Here is a 13319-nt window from a genome sequence, read left to right on the forward strand (position 1 = left end):
TATGACGGGCCTAATTTTGCGGCCCGCTCTATTGGATGGTTCGCCCTTCGCGATCTAGAAGCAAAGGAACAGCCTCCGGGCCTCCGCTACGAGCTCCCTCGATCCGACCGCGGGAAGCGATGACGAACAGGCGATCGAGAAGGCGCGGCCGACCGCAAACCCTCTTGCCTCTTCACGCCAGCCCCACCCCCAACGCTGTCTCCTGCTGGTATAGCCTTCTCTACCTCTTTTCCTTCATCTCCAATGCCATGTTTCGAAATAGGGTGAAGTAGTCCGATTCGAATATGCTAATTCAGTTGCTTATTCCCCCTTTTCACTCGTTTTCTTTACCTTCTAAGATGTTTCCGGCCATGTTAATTATTGATCAACGTATTATTTTGGAGAATTTGTTTAAATATTCTGGTGAACTGCGTGGTGTCTTGTAACTTATCGTTTGACATCGATTTCCAGGTACTGTGATTTCAAGATTTATGCCTTCAATGAGGCTGTGTTTTCTCTTGGACGTCGGTATGCCAGGTATTGTCTGACACCTGCTGTTTTCAATTGTATTGTTCCTGTCAGTTTAGGTATGCAATTTACTTTCAGTTACTACTTTGATCTACGCACAAAATTAAAAGAAATTTTGGATGTGTGGCGTTTAAAGTACTGATCTGATAACTGTTGTTTGTTTTGCTATTTGTTCTTTTTTCCCTTTGTTTAGTTACTAAGCATTACTTTGCCAAGAATTATTTTTTTTACGTGTAGAGCCAACTGTTACAGCGATGCGATCAGGGAAAAATTTTTGTCTGCCTGTTATATTGTTTTCAGCTGCTAAATTAATTATGCTTTGTAAAAAGGTTGTGTAATGATAACTGTAATTTTCTAGTAGGTCTACCATATATCACTAACTTTTGGCTGCACAGATTCCTAAAGGTTTGGTTCACAGTGGGGGCTGCCTTCAGCTTTGTCACTATGATCGGAGTTTCAATGGTCAGGAACATATTCTTTATTTTCTTAAAATTGAATATATTCATTTATAATCATAATTTTGGCAATGTCATGCTTATTGAAAATAAATATTGTTTGTGTGACCTAAGTATGATTATGCTTTTTCTGAGTTTAGTAAACACAAGTGAACTGTGTGGCTGACCTTATAATGGCAGATAGTCTAACTTAGACAGACTTGCCTGCATTCTCTTGTGGTAATACTGTCATTGTGGTTTCATGGGATTCCTAATGTGTTACTTCTATATGCACATGATGATCTGCAAATCCAACTTGTTAACTCAGTGGTTCAAATTATGATACTGGAATAGAAAATAAAAAAGCAAGACATCGTACTTAACTTGGTAAACTCAATTGTCCAATATATAATCATAGAAATAGAAAGTGAATATTTTAACAGCTAGAGATCTGAAATTTTAAGGTGCCTATGATACTTCTTATGGTGATCCCTTTTTTAATCTTGCACCTTTTTTTTTTTTTTGAGAACTTGTTGCAGAGTTACATGCCTTTTGCCATGTTCAATAATTCTAAGTTTTTCTTTCAGTGCATTCTTAATTTCTACCTGTGGAAATGATACTTCCATTTCTTATTTCATTACTCTTTGAGATGCATATTTAATTATTGGTTTAAATGCTTGTATATATCTGTTAATGTATAATCAGATGCTTCTTTGGGGTACAATTGGTGCTTTTAATCTCCACCAAGAGAGTTCTAGAGTTAATGATCTCTTAGGGAGCTCGTTGTTTGGCACCTCTTCTTTGGTGAGTGTTAGTTCAATAAAATGGTTTCCTTAACTATGGATAATACTCAGATGATGACCAGTGCATTTCTGTGAAATTTAGCTTTCTGATTTGAGCATATCAGTCATGGATGCTATCTCTATGATCGCTTCAACATTGTTGGCTGTTGGTCTTCATGAATTTGGGCATGCTATTGCTGCTGCAAGGTCAGTATAAAGTGACACTTCATATTCTTAATTGCTTCCTAGTATAAAGTGAGGTTCACCTTACCGGTCTAAACCGATGTATCAGCTAGCCAACAGTGTGGTATGTATTGCTTTGTACTGACATACCATGTGTTGGTACGGAGGAGCATGACATGGAAAAATGGCTAAAAATAGCTCCAAATTTTTTTTTAAAACAGAAAAAAAAAATAGATTAAGATTTTTAAGTTAGAAATAAATATAAATTTAGTATAATTTTAGCAAAAATAATCTAAATTAGGAAATAATATTGACACATCTTTTTCAAGCTTTAAAGAGTAGCTTTATGATACGTTCCGGATTGTCTTTTCATTGATATTGAATTATCTATAAAGAAATAATTTGAAATATTAGATTATTTGTTAAACAACTTAAACCTTAAAATTCAAATGAATTAAGTAATTGATCAATGGATATACCTAGTTCTATTATCAAAAAGAACGACGGGACTCCATAGGCAATGGATCGAGGTTCTCGATCGGTCGATCCTATATTCTATGTCAATTTGATATGTTTGTCGAATCCAATCTTGAAATTGATCCTACAACATAGTACATTGATACATCGTTTGTTATTGGTGCATCAATGTGGTGATGGCTCTCGAGGCAAGTATAATTGTTACATGTGTTGGTGTGAAGTATGGAGAATGTTGGAACTTCTACTTCGACCACTGGTCTACTGCTCCGTATCATAAAATCAATCACTATACTACTGCTCAGAGAAGACTGACCAACTATCATCATTGCTTAGAGAAGAATTACCAACTATCACGTCGAGCTTCATGATTTGAATCTTAGATAACACATGTAAAATATTGCTCCTCGATCCATGCACTACTCTCAAACTACGTAGATGGGACTATCGACTTCCCGACGTCGCCACCATCGTCAATCACAACATTGTTGTTCATGTTGTTGCTATGTCTCCGGATATAGCGTGTTGTTGAATGTGATTAAGAAGTTGTCTATATACTTTTGGTTAGAGAGTTCTTCCTCTAACTTAGGTGTTAATCCTCCCTGAGTAGTCTCTCAAGTTTGATCCAATTTATAACTCCCAGCTTTGTGAAGTTTGAAGAGAGTACAAATGTAAGAATAAGAAAAAGAAGTGAGTGAGAAGGAGATTAAGTAAATATAAGAGTTTGAGAAAGTGAAAAGGAGTGAAAGATGGAGAGGGAAGGGTTTAAAAACCCTTTCAAATGGATCTAATCATTGGAAAGGTCATGTATGAGTTGTTCGTTGGTAACAGTTAAAATATTTCGATACCGGTCAGTAACAGTCGGATTTCGATCGTTACCGAGTGATACAGGCCCATACCGAGCGATACAGAGTCTTCTAGTATATATCACCTGATACAGGATGATCTGTGCATCGATCCCCTGTTGGATCGATACGTATCGCTTGTACCGGACGGTATACCTCTATATGGCGAACCCTGGTATAAAGTGACACTTTACACTAATCTCTCTCTCTCTCTCTCTCTCTCTCTCTCTCTCTCTCTAACACACACATACAACTGTCTATTTACCTCCAGTTTCTGTGGTTCCCTTGGTTATGAAGCTTGATACTATCTTTCTAATGGACATCAGGTTGGACACTCTTCACTTAATAGTCTCTGCATATGTATTGACTCTTGACCACCCAGCAAGCAATTCAAAGTCAGTATTGACTCTTGAGCATATGTACACCTGAGACTAATTCTCCCAAACCTTATATTATGTGAAAGCAGGTGATTGGGGGATGTGTGCCCTATTTTGTCATGGACTGCAAAAACTCACCTCTAAGTTGGTTGACTGGCACCCTCTACGATGTGGCTTAACCTGTCAATTCTGATCCCAACTTAATGTCTTCCAATAATAGTGCCAACCCCTATCTTCAAACTTCATTATAGTCTCAAAACCAATTCCATTGCATTCAGTAGTCATCGGAGTATGTTGAATAGGCATAGAAATGATTTTTCACCAACAGCAATTGCATAGCTTATCTTAGTCTGGAAGTGGTTTAATTTGCTATTATGCTTCTGACTTGTTTGTCAATTCGGACCTTGACTAAGAATTTATCAGTACTGCACTGGTGACCATAGCATGTAGGTAAAGAGAGCAAAGCCAATTCAGGCTTATGAAGATAGGATGGACAACCACTTGACAGAGCTGGATGGTGGAAGCTGTTCAAAGGACAACTAGTTCTTGACAAAGAACTGCCTAATTTTGCAAGATGCTATCTCTATAGCCTTATAGTTTGTGGATCTTGAGCAGTTTCAGAGAACACTGTTAGAATGTGATAGATGACCATTATGAATGCCAAAGATCTCTTGCAGTATTTTTCTGGTCATGTTACCATATTGAAATAAAATTAGAAAATCAATTACCATATTGATTTTTTTATTGGTTATGTTGCTTTATATATTGTTTTATTGCTGTCATGACAGTGAGGGCCTACAAATTGAATATATTGCTATATTTCTCGCTGTCCTTTTTCCTGGAGCCTTGGTTGCTTTCAACAATGATTGGCTGCAGAGTTTACCCCACTTTGCTTCCCTTCGAATATACTGTGCCGGCATATGGCATAATGTCACTGTGAGTTATATGTCTATGTAACTTTCAAATATATATTAACCATAGACATTGTCATTTCTACCAAAGTTTCTTTTGTTCTTGTTTATGTTTAACCACGGTCATTTCATTTCTGCATCGGCTATCACTAAAATTATTTATGTTTTAATTTTTTATAATCCTTTATAAGCATCTTTTTCATTTCCATAGAACTTATTACTCTGATTAACTATCTATGATTTTGTTCTAAGAAAAAATGATATATAACTGAAAATTTGTTAAGTTATGACTGAAAACAAGTTATTAAAGAGCAGTCTCTGAAATGCCTCCTTAGACACCTCTTGAATACAACCGAGCTGCTTTTTCTTATGTTGTGTAGTAAGTCAAATTTTAGTTTGCAGAATTATTGTAATGTCATTACTTTGTTTTTTTTAGCTATGGCCTGCTGGAGTTTGTATTCCTTCTTTCTGGTAAATCCCCCTTGACTTGTGAGCTATTTATACAGGATTTATAGTGCATCCTGTTCCTTGTAAATGATTTTGTCAAAATCATGGTCTGAAAGTCTAAAGATCGCATCCAACATAATGAGAATGGACTAGAGAAAGAATTTGTGAGTTACTGTATAGACTTCAAATGTAGTATATGTTTATGGTGTAAATGGAGTAGACGAAGCAATGAGTTCTAGACAAGCTGACCAAAGAACCAATTGACAGAAAAATTTTCATCTAATTAAAACTTGAAATGACTGTCCGGTACTTTAAATGTTTTTCACAAGGTTTTAAATTCTGGTCTACACCACATATCAGTACAATGATAGATCGCTGTTGCATGTTGATTCAGTATGGGTGTATGGCATACCAGAGTAAACTAAATAAGAAATATCAGAAAATTTGTTTGGAGTGTGAGTATTCTTTGGTATGATTGGTCTATCATGTATTGGTATGAAGTTGGATGGATGCAGTCAACATGGACGGGTAACATTGACAGGATTTGTCCTTTTCTTTTTTAGTATTTGTGGCCTATAGGAAGCTGGACTTTAGCTCTTATCAGGCATAACACTAACTTCCTATGTTGTGGTCTGTTAAGAGTATTAAACAATAGGGTACCTTGTAGTCACCATGACCATGTCAAGTTCTGACAATTTCATAGTTATACGAAGATGAATATCATATTCAGGATGTATATGTTGCCACCTTTTTGTCATAGGGAAAAATGTTTCTTTATTTGTTATATCAGTCTGGTAGTTATTTTGGTATAATTTTTAAAACAACTATGTTAATGTTTCCTTTTTTCAGCTTTGTGCAGCATGTGTGCTGATATTTCTCTCACTTCCCATGATCTTGCATCCCCTTTACATTCATGGTGAAGGCCCTCTGGTAGGTGTTTCTTAAATCCAGTAATATGATTCTAGATTATGTCATCTTCCCTTTGATTTCAAAATTAATGCTTGGAACAGGTTTTAGGGGTGCCCAAAGCATCTCCTTTTGATGGGTATTTGTCTCCTTATGATATTGTAGTGTCAGTGGATGGATCAAATATAAAGAGTCCTCATGAGTGGATCAGTATGATGGATGAAGTGAATTCTCAAATGCTTGCTCAAACTTATGAAACTAGAGATACTCAAAATTCTCAAGTTCTTAACCATAGAAAGGGCTATTGTGTTCCTGATAATTGGACGGAAGCAAGCAGCATATCAAATTCATGTTCTGATGAGTTTGCTGCTTTTGTGCGCTTGCCATGCTCTGATTCAAGCTTGGTAATTGAAAGTCTCGGTGGTGAGAACAGATTAGAAGGTAAACATTGCTTGATTGCTAAAGAAGTTGTCAAGCTTAAAAAATGTTGGAATGGCTGGCAAATGAATGGAACTGATGGAACAATTTGTGCATGTGCAGAGGTATGAAATCTAGTTTCCCATTCACTTAATAGAATGCATCTATGAGTTGTTGATGATCGTATAATGCTCTAGATAGTTGCAAAGTTTTACTATCTAATTGGTATCCTTTTATTTTAATATGGTAAAATAATATAAATCCTGATTTATAGGCTATGAACTTTCTCGAGCTTAGGTAACATTGCAGCCATCAACCATTTCTGAATTAGAAAAAAGGCAAAAAGAAAACTCTCTCTTTTTTGGTTACTGGTGGGTCTTGACAAATTTTTTCAACATCACCAGATTTTTTGGCATGGCATTTTGCTCTTCTGACTTATTGATCAAGAGCTTGATTGCTTGTCTTTGTAGCTTCAAAAATTATAATCATACTGCTTCTTGCAATGTGGAATACTTTGCTAATCTTTAGTTATGTGGTTTATTTACTGCTTATGGCTGATGTGATGAACTACTACAGGATGAATCTTGCATGGCACCTGTCGAGATCCCGGGCATGTCATGGGTTGAGATTACTTATTCAAGCCCCTATTCTGCGGAGTGCTTAAAGAACAATAGGAACTCATCGGCATACGATGAGAATCTTAATCTGGGGCCAACTTCATGTGGAGGAACTTTTGTATATGTTGGTGATGTGCTCTCTGTGGCACATTTAGTTCACTTGTCTGCATATCAGCCCCGATGGCGATCTATTATTTTCATGGCACACATACCAAATTTACTGGAAAAGCTTTTATCTTGTTGCTTCCACGTTTCCGCATCTTTAGCTTTAGTTAATAGCTTACCGGTGAGTCATATTCAGTCTACTTTCTCTCCAGATGCTAAGACTTTTGATGTCAAGGTTCTTTTGCCTGTTGCTTTAATTGAAAATTTAGTCTCTTGTGTATATATATATGCTGGCTCTTCCTGCTTACGTTGCTTTTTGGATGACTTTCTATGCTGTGTGAAACTTCCTGTTATTTTTCACTTCCAAGGCTCACTGCCAGTCATCAGATAACTTAGATGGCTCTGGGCAATGCCTATGTCTAGGCACCAGTGGGCAGTGCCCATTTTGACCGATTTTGGCAAATTCAGCCTATTCCCCGAAAAATTGTCTGTACATGGTATCCAAGAATATTGGTTTGTTTATTCATTGTGTGTAAAACCATAGCAAATTCAAGGACAAAGCATCTTTATTAATATCTTTGAAATATTTGAAACATTCACAAAATGAGTTGTGAGTCGTGTCTTTAGTTTATTTTCTGATCACAAGGATACTTCTCCTAAGTTCTTCTCATTTATGCATAAATTTGTGTTACTTGTTTAATTTCTAGTTTTAGATTCATAAATAATATGAAGTGATAATATTTGTGGTTGATCAGGAACAGTAGACAATAAAAAACAGTATATTTAAATCTGATCTCTGAACTTGCCAACTTCCTTAGGTGTACCTTCTGGATGGTGAATCTATATTAGAGATTATTCTTTCCTACATCAGTTGTCTTAACCGGAAACACCGCCGAAAGTTTCAGCAGTTCTGCCTTGTTGGAGGGACTATCTTGTCCATCATTTTCTTTTCAAGGATCCTTTACTTCATATTGGTTGTCCAGAAGTAGCATCTTCTGTACCTTTATATTCCAATTTGTAAGTGTGACTCTAGTTTATTTAATGTAGTCTTTTTTATCTGTGGTCCTTAATAGTTTTGTCTAATTACTATTTTTAATTTTTGAAAGGATATCATCCTAGAACAATGTGATTTTGCTAGAAAACATACATACCAAAGCAATATATAACCAAGGTCCAGCACAGATTGCCAAGTATGTGAGAATCTAACATGCTGCCAAGGACATCAAGTGTCACAGTGAATTCATGGGTTGGATTGCCTAGCCAGATGCCCTTCCAGACAAGGAAATGATTATTATTTGGTAGGTCAGTATATTGCTGAACTTTTGTTACATGTTAGTGATTTTGCTGAAACAAGTTTTCTTGAGGGCACTTTCTTTTGTTGGCTATTTATTGATGTCCTGTAATTGGCTGTTGAAGCGCAATATCATCTCTGATACCACCACTGGATTTTCTTTGGTATCTTTTCTTGAACCGAGCAGGTCAAGAGCTCAAGCACAGCAGACGGCTTCGGAGACAGGTATTCTTCCTTCAGGATGATTATGGAGTGAATATCATAGCCTGAAGGTTTATTTGCTTCATCTCGTTGGTCATTGGAGTCCAAATTCTCATGGTCATTTATCATTGTTGGTTGACGACGTCATGTCATCTCATGCATAAATGGATGTATGGCTTGTGATAAGCTGATCACTAGGATTGATATATTGTTAGTGTGGGGAAATGAATTGTGTATCAAGATGATGTTTATTTTTTTCTTTTTTAAAGCTTCTGTTCCTAATATAATTAGAAGGCAAACCTTTTTGAAATCTACTAAACATGATCCTTGTTTTGACATTTTTTTGTTACGATTGGCCTTCCTCTTCAAATGGTTCACTAGTTACCTGGGGAAGTTTTTTTCCTTTTTTTTTTCCATTTGAAAAGACAAAGGCATCATAGAAAAATTGTAAAATAGTGGTGTTGTTTAACAGGTTTTACTTTCTTTTCTTGATATGAGGAAATGGACTAGAAAAATTCAAGTATTTGCTTCTTTTTTGGACTAGCAACATAGAACTGTTTTTTGTGGCTAATCCATACTCAAGATTGATGTCTTTGCCCAATGACAGGGCAGCTTTTTATTGTCGGATGCTGTGCACTTATTTATTCTTTTTGCCATATGAAGAGTTCTTTCCTCGCAGGTACAGCAGCCTATAATCCTTTTGCTGTATTACCAGCTAATTCATTTTTCTTTAGAAGAAGAAGAAGAAGAGATGATGATCCTAGTTATTGCTCTCCTTTCAGCATTTGAAATTCTATCCTTTGTTTAATCTGTTCCAAAGACACTTATTTTTCTGTTGTTCACCAACCCACTTGATATATTACTGCTCTATGAACTCAAGCAACCAATTAATTTGTTGCTCTTTTATCTTTAGGTTTAATTCTGGCCGGGAAGATGCACCCACCGCCCTCTGCTTGTTCCTACAGCTTCGTGTTACCAGCCTCGACTGATCTGGTGACGAATCACATCAGTTTCTAAATGCAACAGAGGCATGAACATGGACCCATTCGGAAGAGCACAACGTCGATCATCCATGCTGCTGCTGCTGGTGGCCGTCATTGAGTGAGTGAGTGAATCTTTTTCTGTCATTGATGTGATATGTATAGTACAATAATTCGAACTAGACCACGAGAGTTTAGAATATCGTTTCCCTTGGATCATTTCTATGGGGAGTGATGCCCTCAACAAGAAGCATGTTCTTATCGGTGACACGGAGTGGCAAATGGTCAGAGTTGGATTGGTGCACCTTTACCTGGAACGAAAGACCATTGACCTATATTCTCAATTTGATTCCTCAAATACTCAAGTTGGATTAACATTTTGAGATGAAGGATGGAACATGAGTTATTGTGGAAATATTTTCTATTTATAACTTGAGATTCTTATCCACTTATCGTTAATAAAATATTCATTGAGTCATTCACGATTTGATAAATATTTTCTTTTTTAGTTGATGTTGACATGATAAATTTATACTATTAATGTTGTCATTTTTATAATCGAAGGTTCCTCGTAGATGAAGAATAATGTCTTCATAAAGATTTATTATTGTTATGGGAAGAAGTTATTAACGTCATGGTTAGCTTAATGTTATTATTGAGGTACTTCCGAGGTGAAAACATTGAGCTCCTAATATGTCACTTACACGAAGACAGAGGTTGGGAGAGGTTTTCTAATTTGATTCTTCCTACACTCAAGTTAGTAACTCAAGATATAATAGTGTAGATACGAGTGATCAAAAAAAAAATATTTTTTTATTATGTTGAATATAAGCTTTTATACCTGAACGTAAATGGGTATAATATTCTATGAAATATAATGTAGTAAGGTAATTTCTAATTGCCCAACAGCTTTCCCTTGACTTCTTATCCACGCGAGCGACAAGAAGAGATCAATCCATAATCACTTTCTTTGGATCCTTGTCCATGTGGGCAGATGGGCAAAAGGTAATCTTCAACTTTTCCTTTCACCTTGGACATCTTGTGGTGATCATGTGTCGAATGATGATTAGCTGACGATATACTCCCTATCATTTGTCCTCCCCCCTCCTTCAATGAGTACTTTAAGCTCTCGTGAGAGAAATTTAAAGCACAATGTCTAATTCATTTTTCACATTAAGCTATTGTTAAAGTATTTTCTAATTATGACTTTGAGACTTTTGACCACTTATCGATACTAAAATGCTCGTTAAGTTATTTTTGATTTGATGAGTATTTTTTTAATTGATGTTGACATGGTAAATTTGCACAACCAATTTTGTTGTCACGTTGATGTCCATGTGTTAAACCCAAAAGATCCCCTATCGCTTTGAACCGAGCATATCTTAGGCATGAATCATCCACATATTGAATGCATAAGGATGTTTTGGCCCACGAGACATCATATCATTCCGTACGATCACATCAGACATTTCGGATGTTTTTGTTTAGAATAAATGCATTGCGTGCACAAAGATACTTTTGAAAAACCCTCCCAACTTAAAACCTACTATTGCATCAATTCATCCAAAACTGATAGACTACCTAACGACTGACACTTTTGCTCAACTCATCAAAATCTCCACAAGTTATCTGTAGAGGTCCAAAGCATGATGATAAATGGGAGAAAGCTCGAGCTCAAGAGAAGAAAAGACTTAAGGTAATGTTGACGAAGCCTCATTTGCACCCATCGAGTCTGAAAGCAGCCAAGAAAGAAGGACCAGAGTCCAAAACCTTTCTGCAATGGAGATCGCCATCAGCATGCGGCTCTGAGTTGGGTCCCCTCCACACAAGCGTGAGTGGCGTTGGCAATGGAACAGTAAAGCGGGTGTGTCACCGCCCTCCACTACTTGTTCTTGACGAGACCACTGGTGGAGAAGCAGCACAGCGGTAATGATGCTCGTCAGTGCTCTGCATCAAATGGCATTGTCCCAAAGAAAATAAGAGAAAATAAAATAAATATATTAAGCATATGTTTTATTTTAGTCTGAATATATATATATATATATAAAAGAAGAATAAGATGGTCGGAAAAGTATACACTGAAGTCCAAAAACTCTGAATTCATGAGTGGAGTTGTTGATGATGGGACATGGAATCTATTGCAGGAACGAGGGTGAAGGGAAGAACCCAAGAGAAATCCATGGGAAACGCACTACTTGATGCTCCTTTCTTTTCTGTTTTGGATTTGACATGCCAGTCTTGAGGATCGAGATGGATTAAACATCATAGCAGAGGTTCTTTCATAGCAATCAAATCACAGCTTGTCATTCTTTTTTGCCTCGGTCTCAGTTGATCTCTGCCAGATTTCTTCCCAAGTTCACATTGTGCCATCTGCCTACCTTAGTCTGAAGCTGAAGCTGAAGCTGAGATGAAGATGGTTGTGAGAATGGCTACCCAATAACAACATCTGATAGAGAATTATTGAGATTGGGTGGTCTAACTTTTGTCATTGAGGACTGCTGCTGAATTCTACCCACCCCATGTTTGGACATGATACTTGAAAGAAAGCATCCACAATAAACAGGGAGACGATGACAACAACAACACATTTAGTTTCTTTACCAAAGAAACACACAATGAGATCATCATCAACTTGTAGCCACTGAACAGTATTGGATTTGAGATCCTGTCAAGAATCCATGGAGTGGACCTTTTGCCGTGGAACTCGATCCTCAACCACGCTTTGCTTCTGTTGGAAGCACCACCATGGGATTTAGTTGGTGTCATTGCGTGAAAGATGAGCATAATGGATCTCTGTTCCCCCATGATTTGACTCTGTTGCTGTTTCATTAAAAGAAGACAGAATAACTTTCCGAAGATGAGGATGGAAGGAGGGATGGGATGAAACCCCCCTGTTCTTACGATTCACGTGCCAGCTTTTTGTATGTCGCCGTCAAATAGGGTCAAAAGTCAACGGGTCATCACCATCTTGCGTTGCGAGTGGATCCCTTACGCTGCCACTCGACCGTCGGTCCCCTCCGTGAGAAGCCCACATCTTTTGACCCCTCACCAATATGAAGTTTTTATTAGTTCATCACATGGTTGACCCAATAATTAAGGAGATGAGATGTTTGAAAGATTATTCAGTTATCATATATTTCCGAATTGCATTATGTATTTTTAGATATAAGTTTATTTTGGTATGAATGATCCATTAATGCTTTGACATGCTTCTAACTTGTCTCAGGGTGAGACGAAGTGGACGACGAGAACAAAAGAAAAAGAATATATTGTCTCAGGATGAGACGAAGTGGACGACGACAAAAGAAAAAAAATATGCTGATAAGGAGTGCGAGAAAGACAAGACTAAAACGATAATCATCAAATATAATAAAAGAAGATAAGAGAGAAGATGAGATCGATGGTCGACGAGGATAATTTTATTTTTTAGAAAATAATGTTGCTATTCAAGAATAAATAAAAAATTAGATTCTAATTTTAAAAATAAAAATTATATATATATATATATATATATATATATATATATATATATATATATATATATATATATATATCGATCGGTAGATGTGTCACAGACAAAGTGTTAGATCAAATGACGACAGTGAGCTCCGCGGCTCTCCAAGTCACGTCTATTTCCGTCCACTTTTGAACAACACGCCAAGCCCCCGTTGGACGAGAGACAAAGAATTTCCTACGCTTGCCATGGAAGCAAAACCCCCTGAAATCATCCCTCCTCACCCTCGGAAACCGCCAGGGCCGACGTCACCTCTCGCCATTCTCCATTGTTCGGACTTCACGTAGCCCCTGAAAGTTATCCAGAGCGAGGTCACCCCGTTCGTCCT

The 13319-nt window shown here is 37.1% G+C and overlaps 1 protein-coding gene across 24 annotated transcripts; it reads left to right on the forward strand.

Moving 5' to 3' along the window:
- Window positions 1–25: 25 nt before the first annotated feature.
- On the forward strand, window positions 26–9955 carry LOC135585816 (membrane-bound transcription factor site-2 protease homolog). Of its 24 annotated transcripts, none has more exons than XR_010513341.1 (14): window positions 26–208; window positions 451–516; window positions 903–969; window positions 1647–1745; window positions 1827–1930; window positions 4391–4538; window positions 5810–5890; window positions 5971–6408; window positions 6860–7186; window positions 7824–8022; window positions 8112–8307; window positions 8422–8521; window positions 9105–9176; window positions 9411–9955. XR_010513341.1 is itself a non-coding variant. In XM_065182347.1 (11 exons), exons 1-10 carry the CDS (start codon window positions 36–38, stop codon window positions 7992–7994), a joined length of 1674 nt encoding a protein of 557 aa, XP_065038419.1. In that variant the 5' UTR covers window positions 26–35; the 3' UTR covers window positions 7995–8022; window positions 8112–9955. The 24 variants fall into 24 exon arrangements, 1 of the variants encoding a protein (XP_065038419.1); XR_010513348.1 differs by having other exon boundaries at window positions 8484–8521; XR_010513355.1 differs by lacking the exon at window positions 9105–9176 and adding an exon at window positions 9177–9260 and having other exon boundaries at window positions 8484–8521.
- The last annotated feature ends 3364 nt before the right edge of the window (window positions 9956–13319 follow it).

The sequence above is a fragment of the Musa acuminata genome, chromosome BXJ1-5, assembly GCF_036884655.1.
Source record: "Musa acuminata AAA Group cultivar baxijiao chromosome BXJ1-5, Cavendish_Baxijiao_AAA, whole genome shotgun sequence".
In the NCBI taxonomy this organism is placed as follows: Eukaryota; Viridiplantae; Streptophyta; class Magnoliopsida; order Zingiberales; family Musaceae; genus Musa; species Musa acuminata.

Excerpts from the sequence above, each read along its gene's own strand:
- LOC135585816 (XM_065182347.1), top strand. The coding sequence starts at position 36 with ATGGTTCGCCCTTCGCGATCTAGAAGCAAAGGAACAGCCTCCGGGCCT. Across the intron at positions 1,931-4,390 it reads CATGCTATTGCTGCTGCAAG|TGAGGGCCTACAAATTGAAT; the intron begins GTCAGTATAAAG and ends CTGTCATGACAG. Across the intron at positions 5,891-5,970 it reads TTCATGGTGAAGGCCCTCTG|GTTTTAGGGGTGCCCAAAGC; the intron begins GTAGGTGTTTCT and ends TGCTTGGAACAG.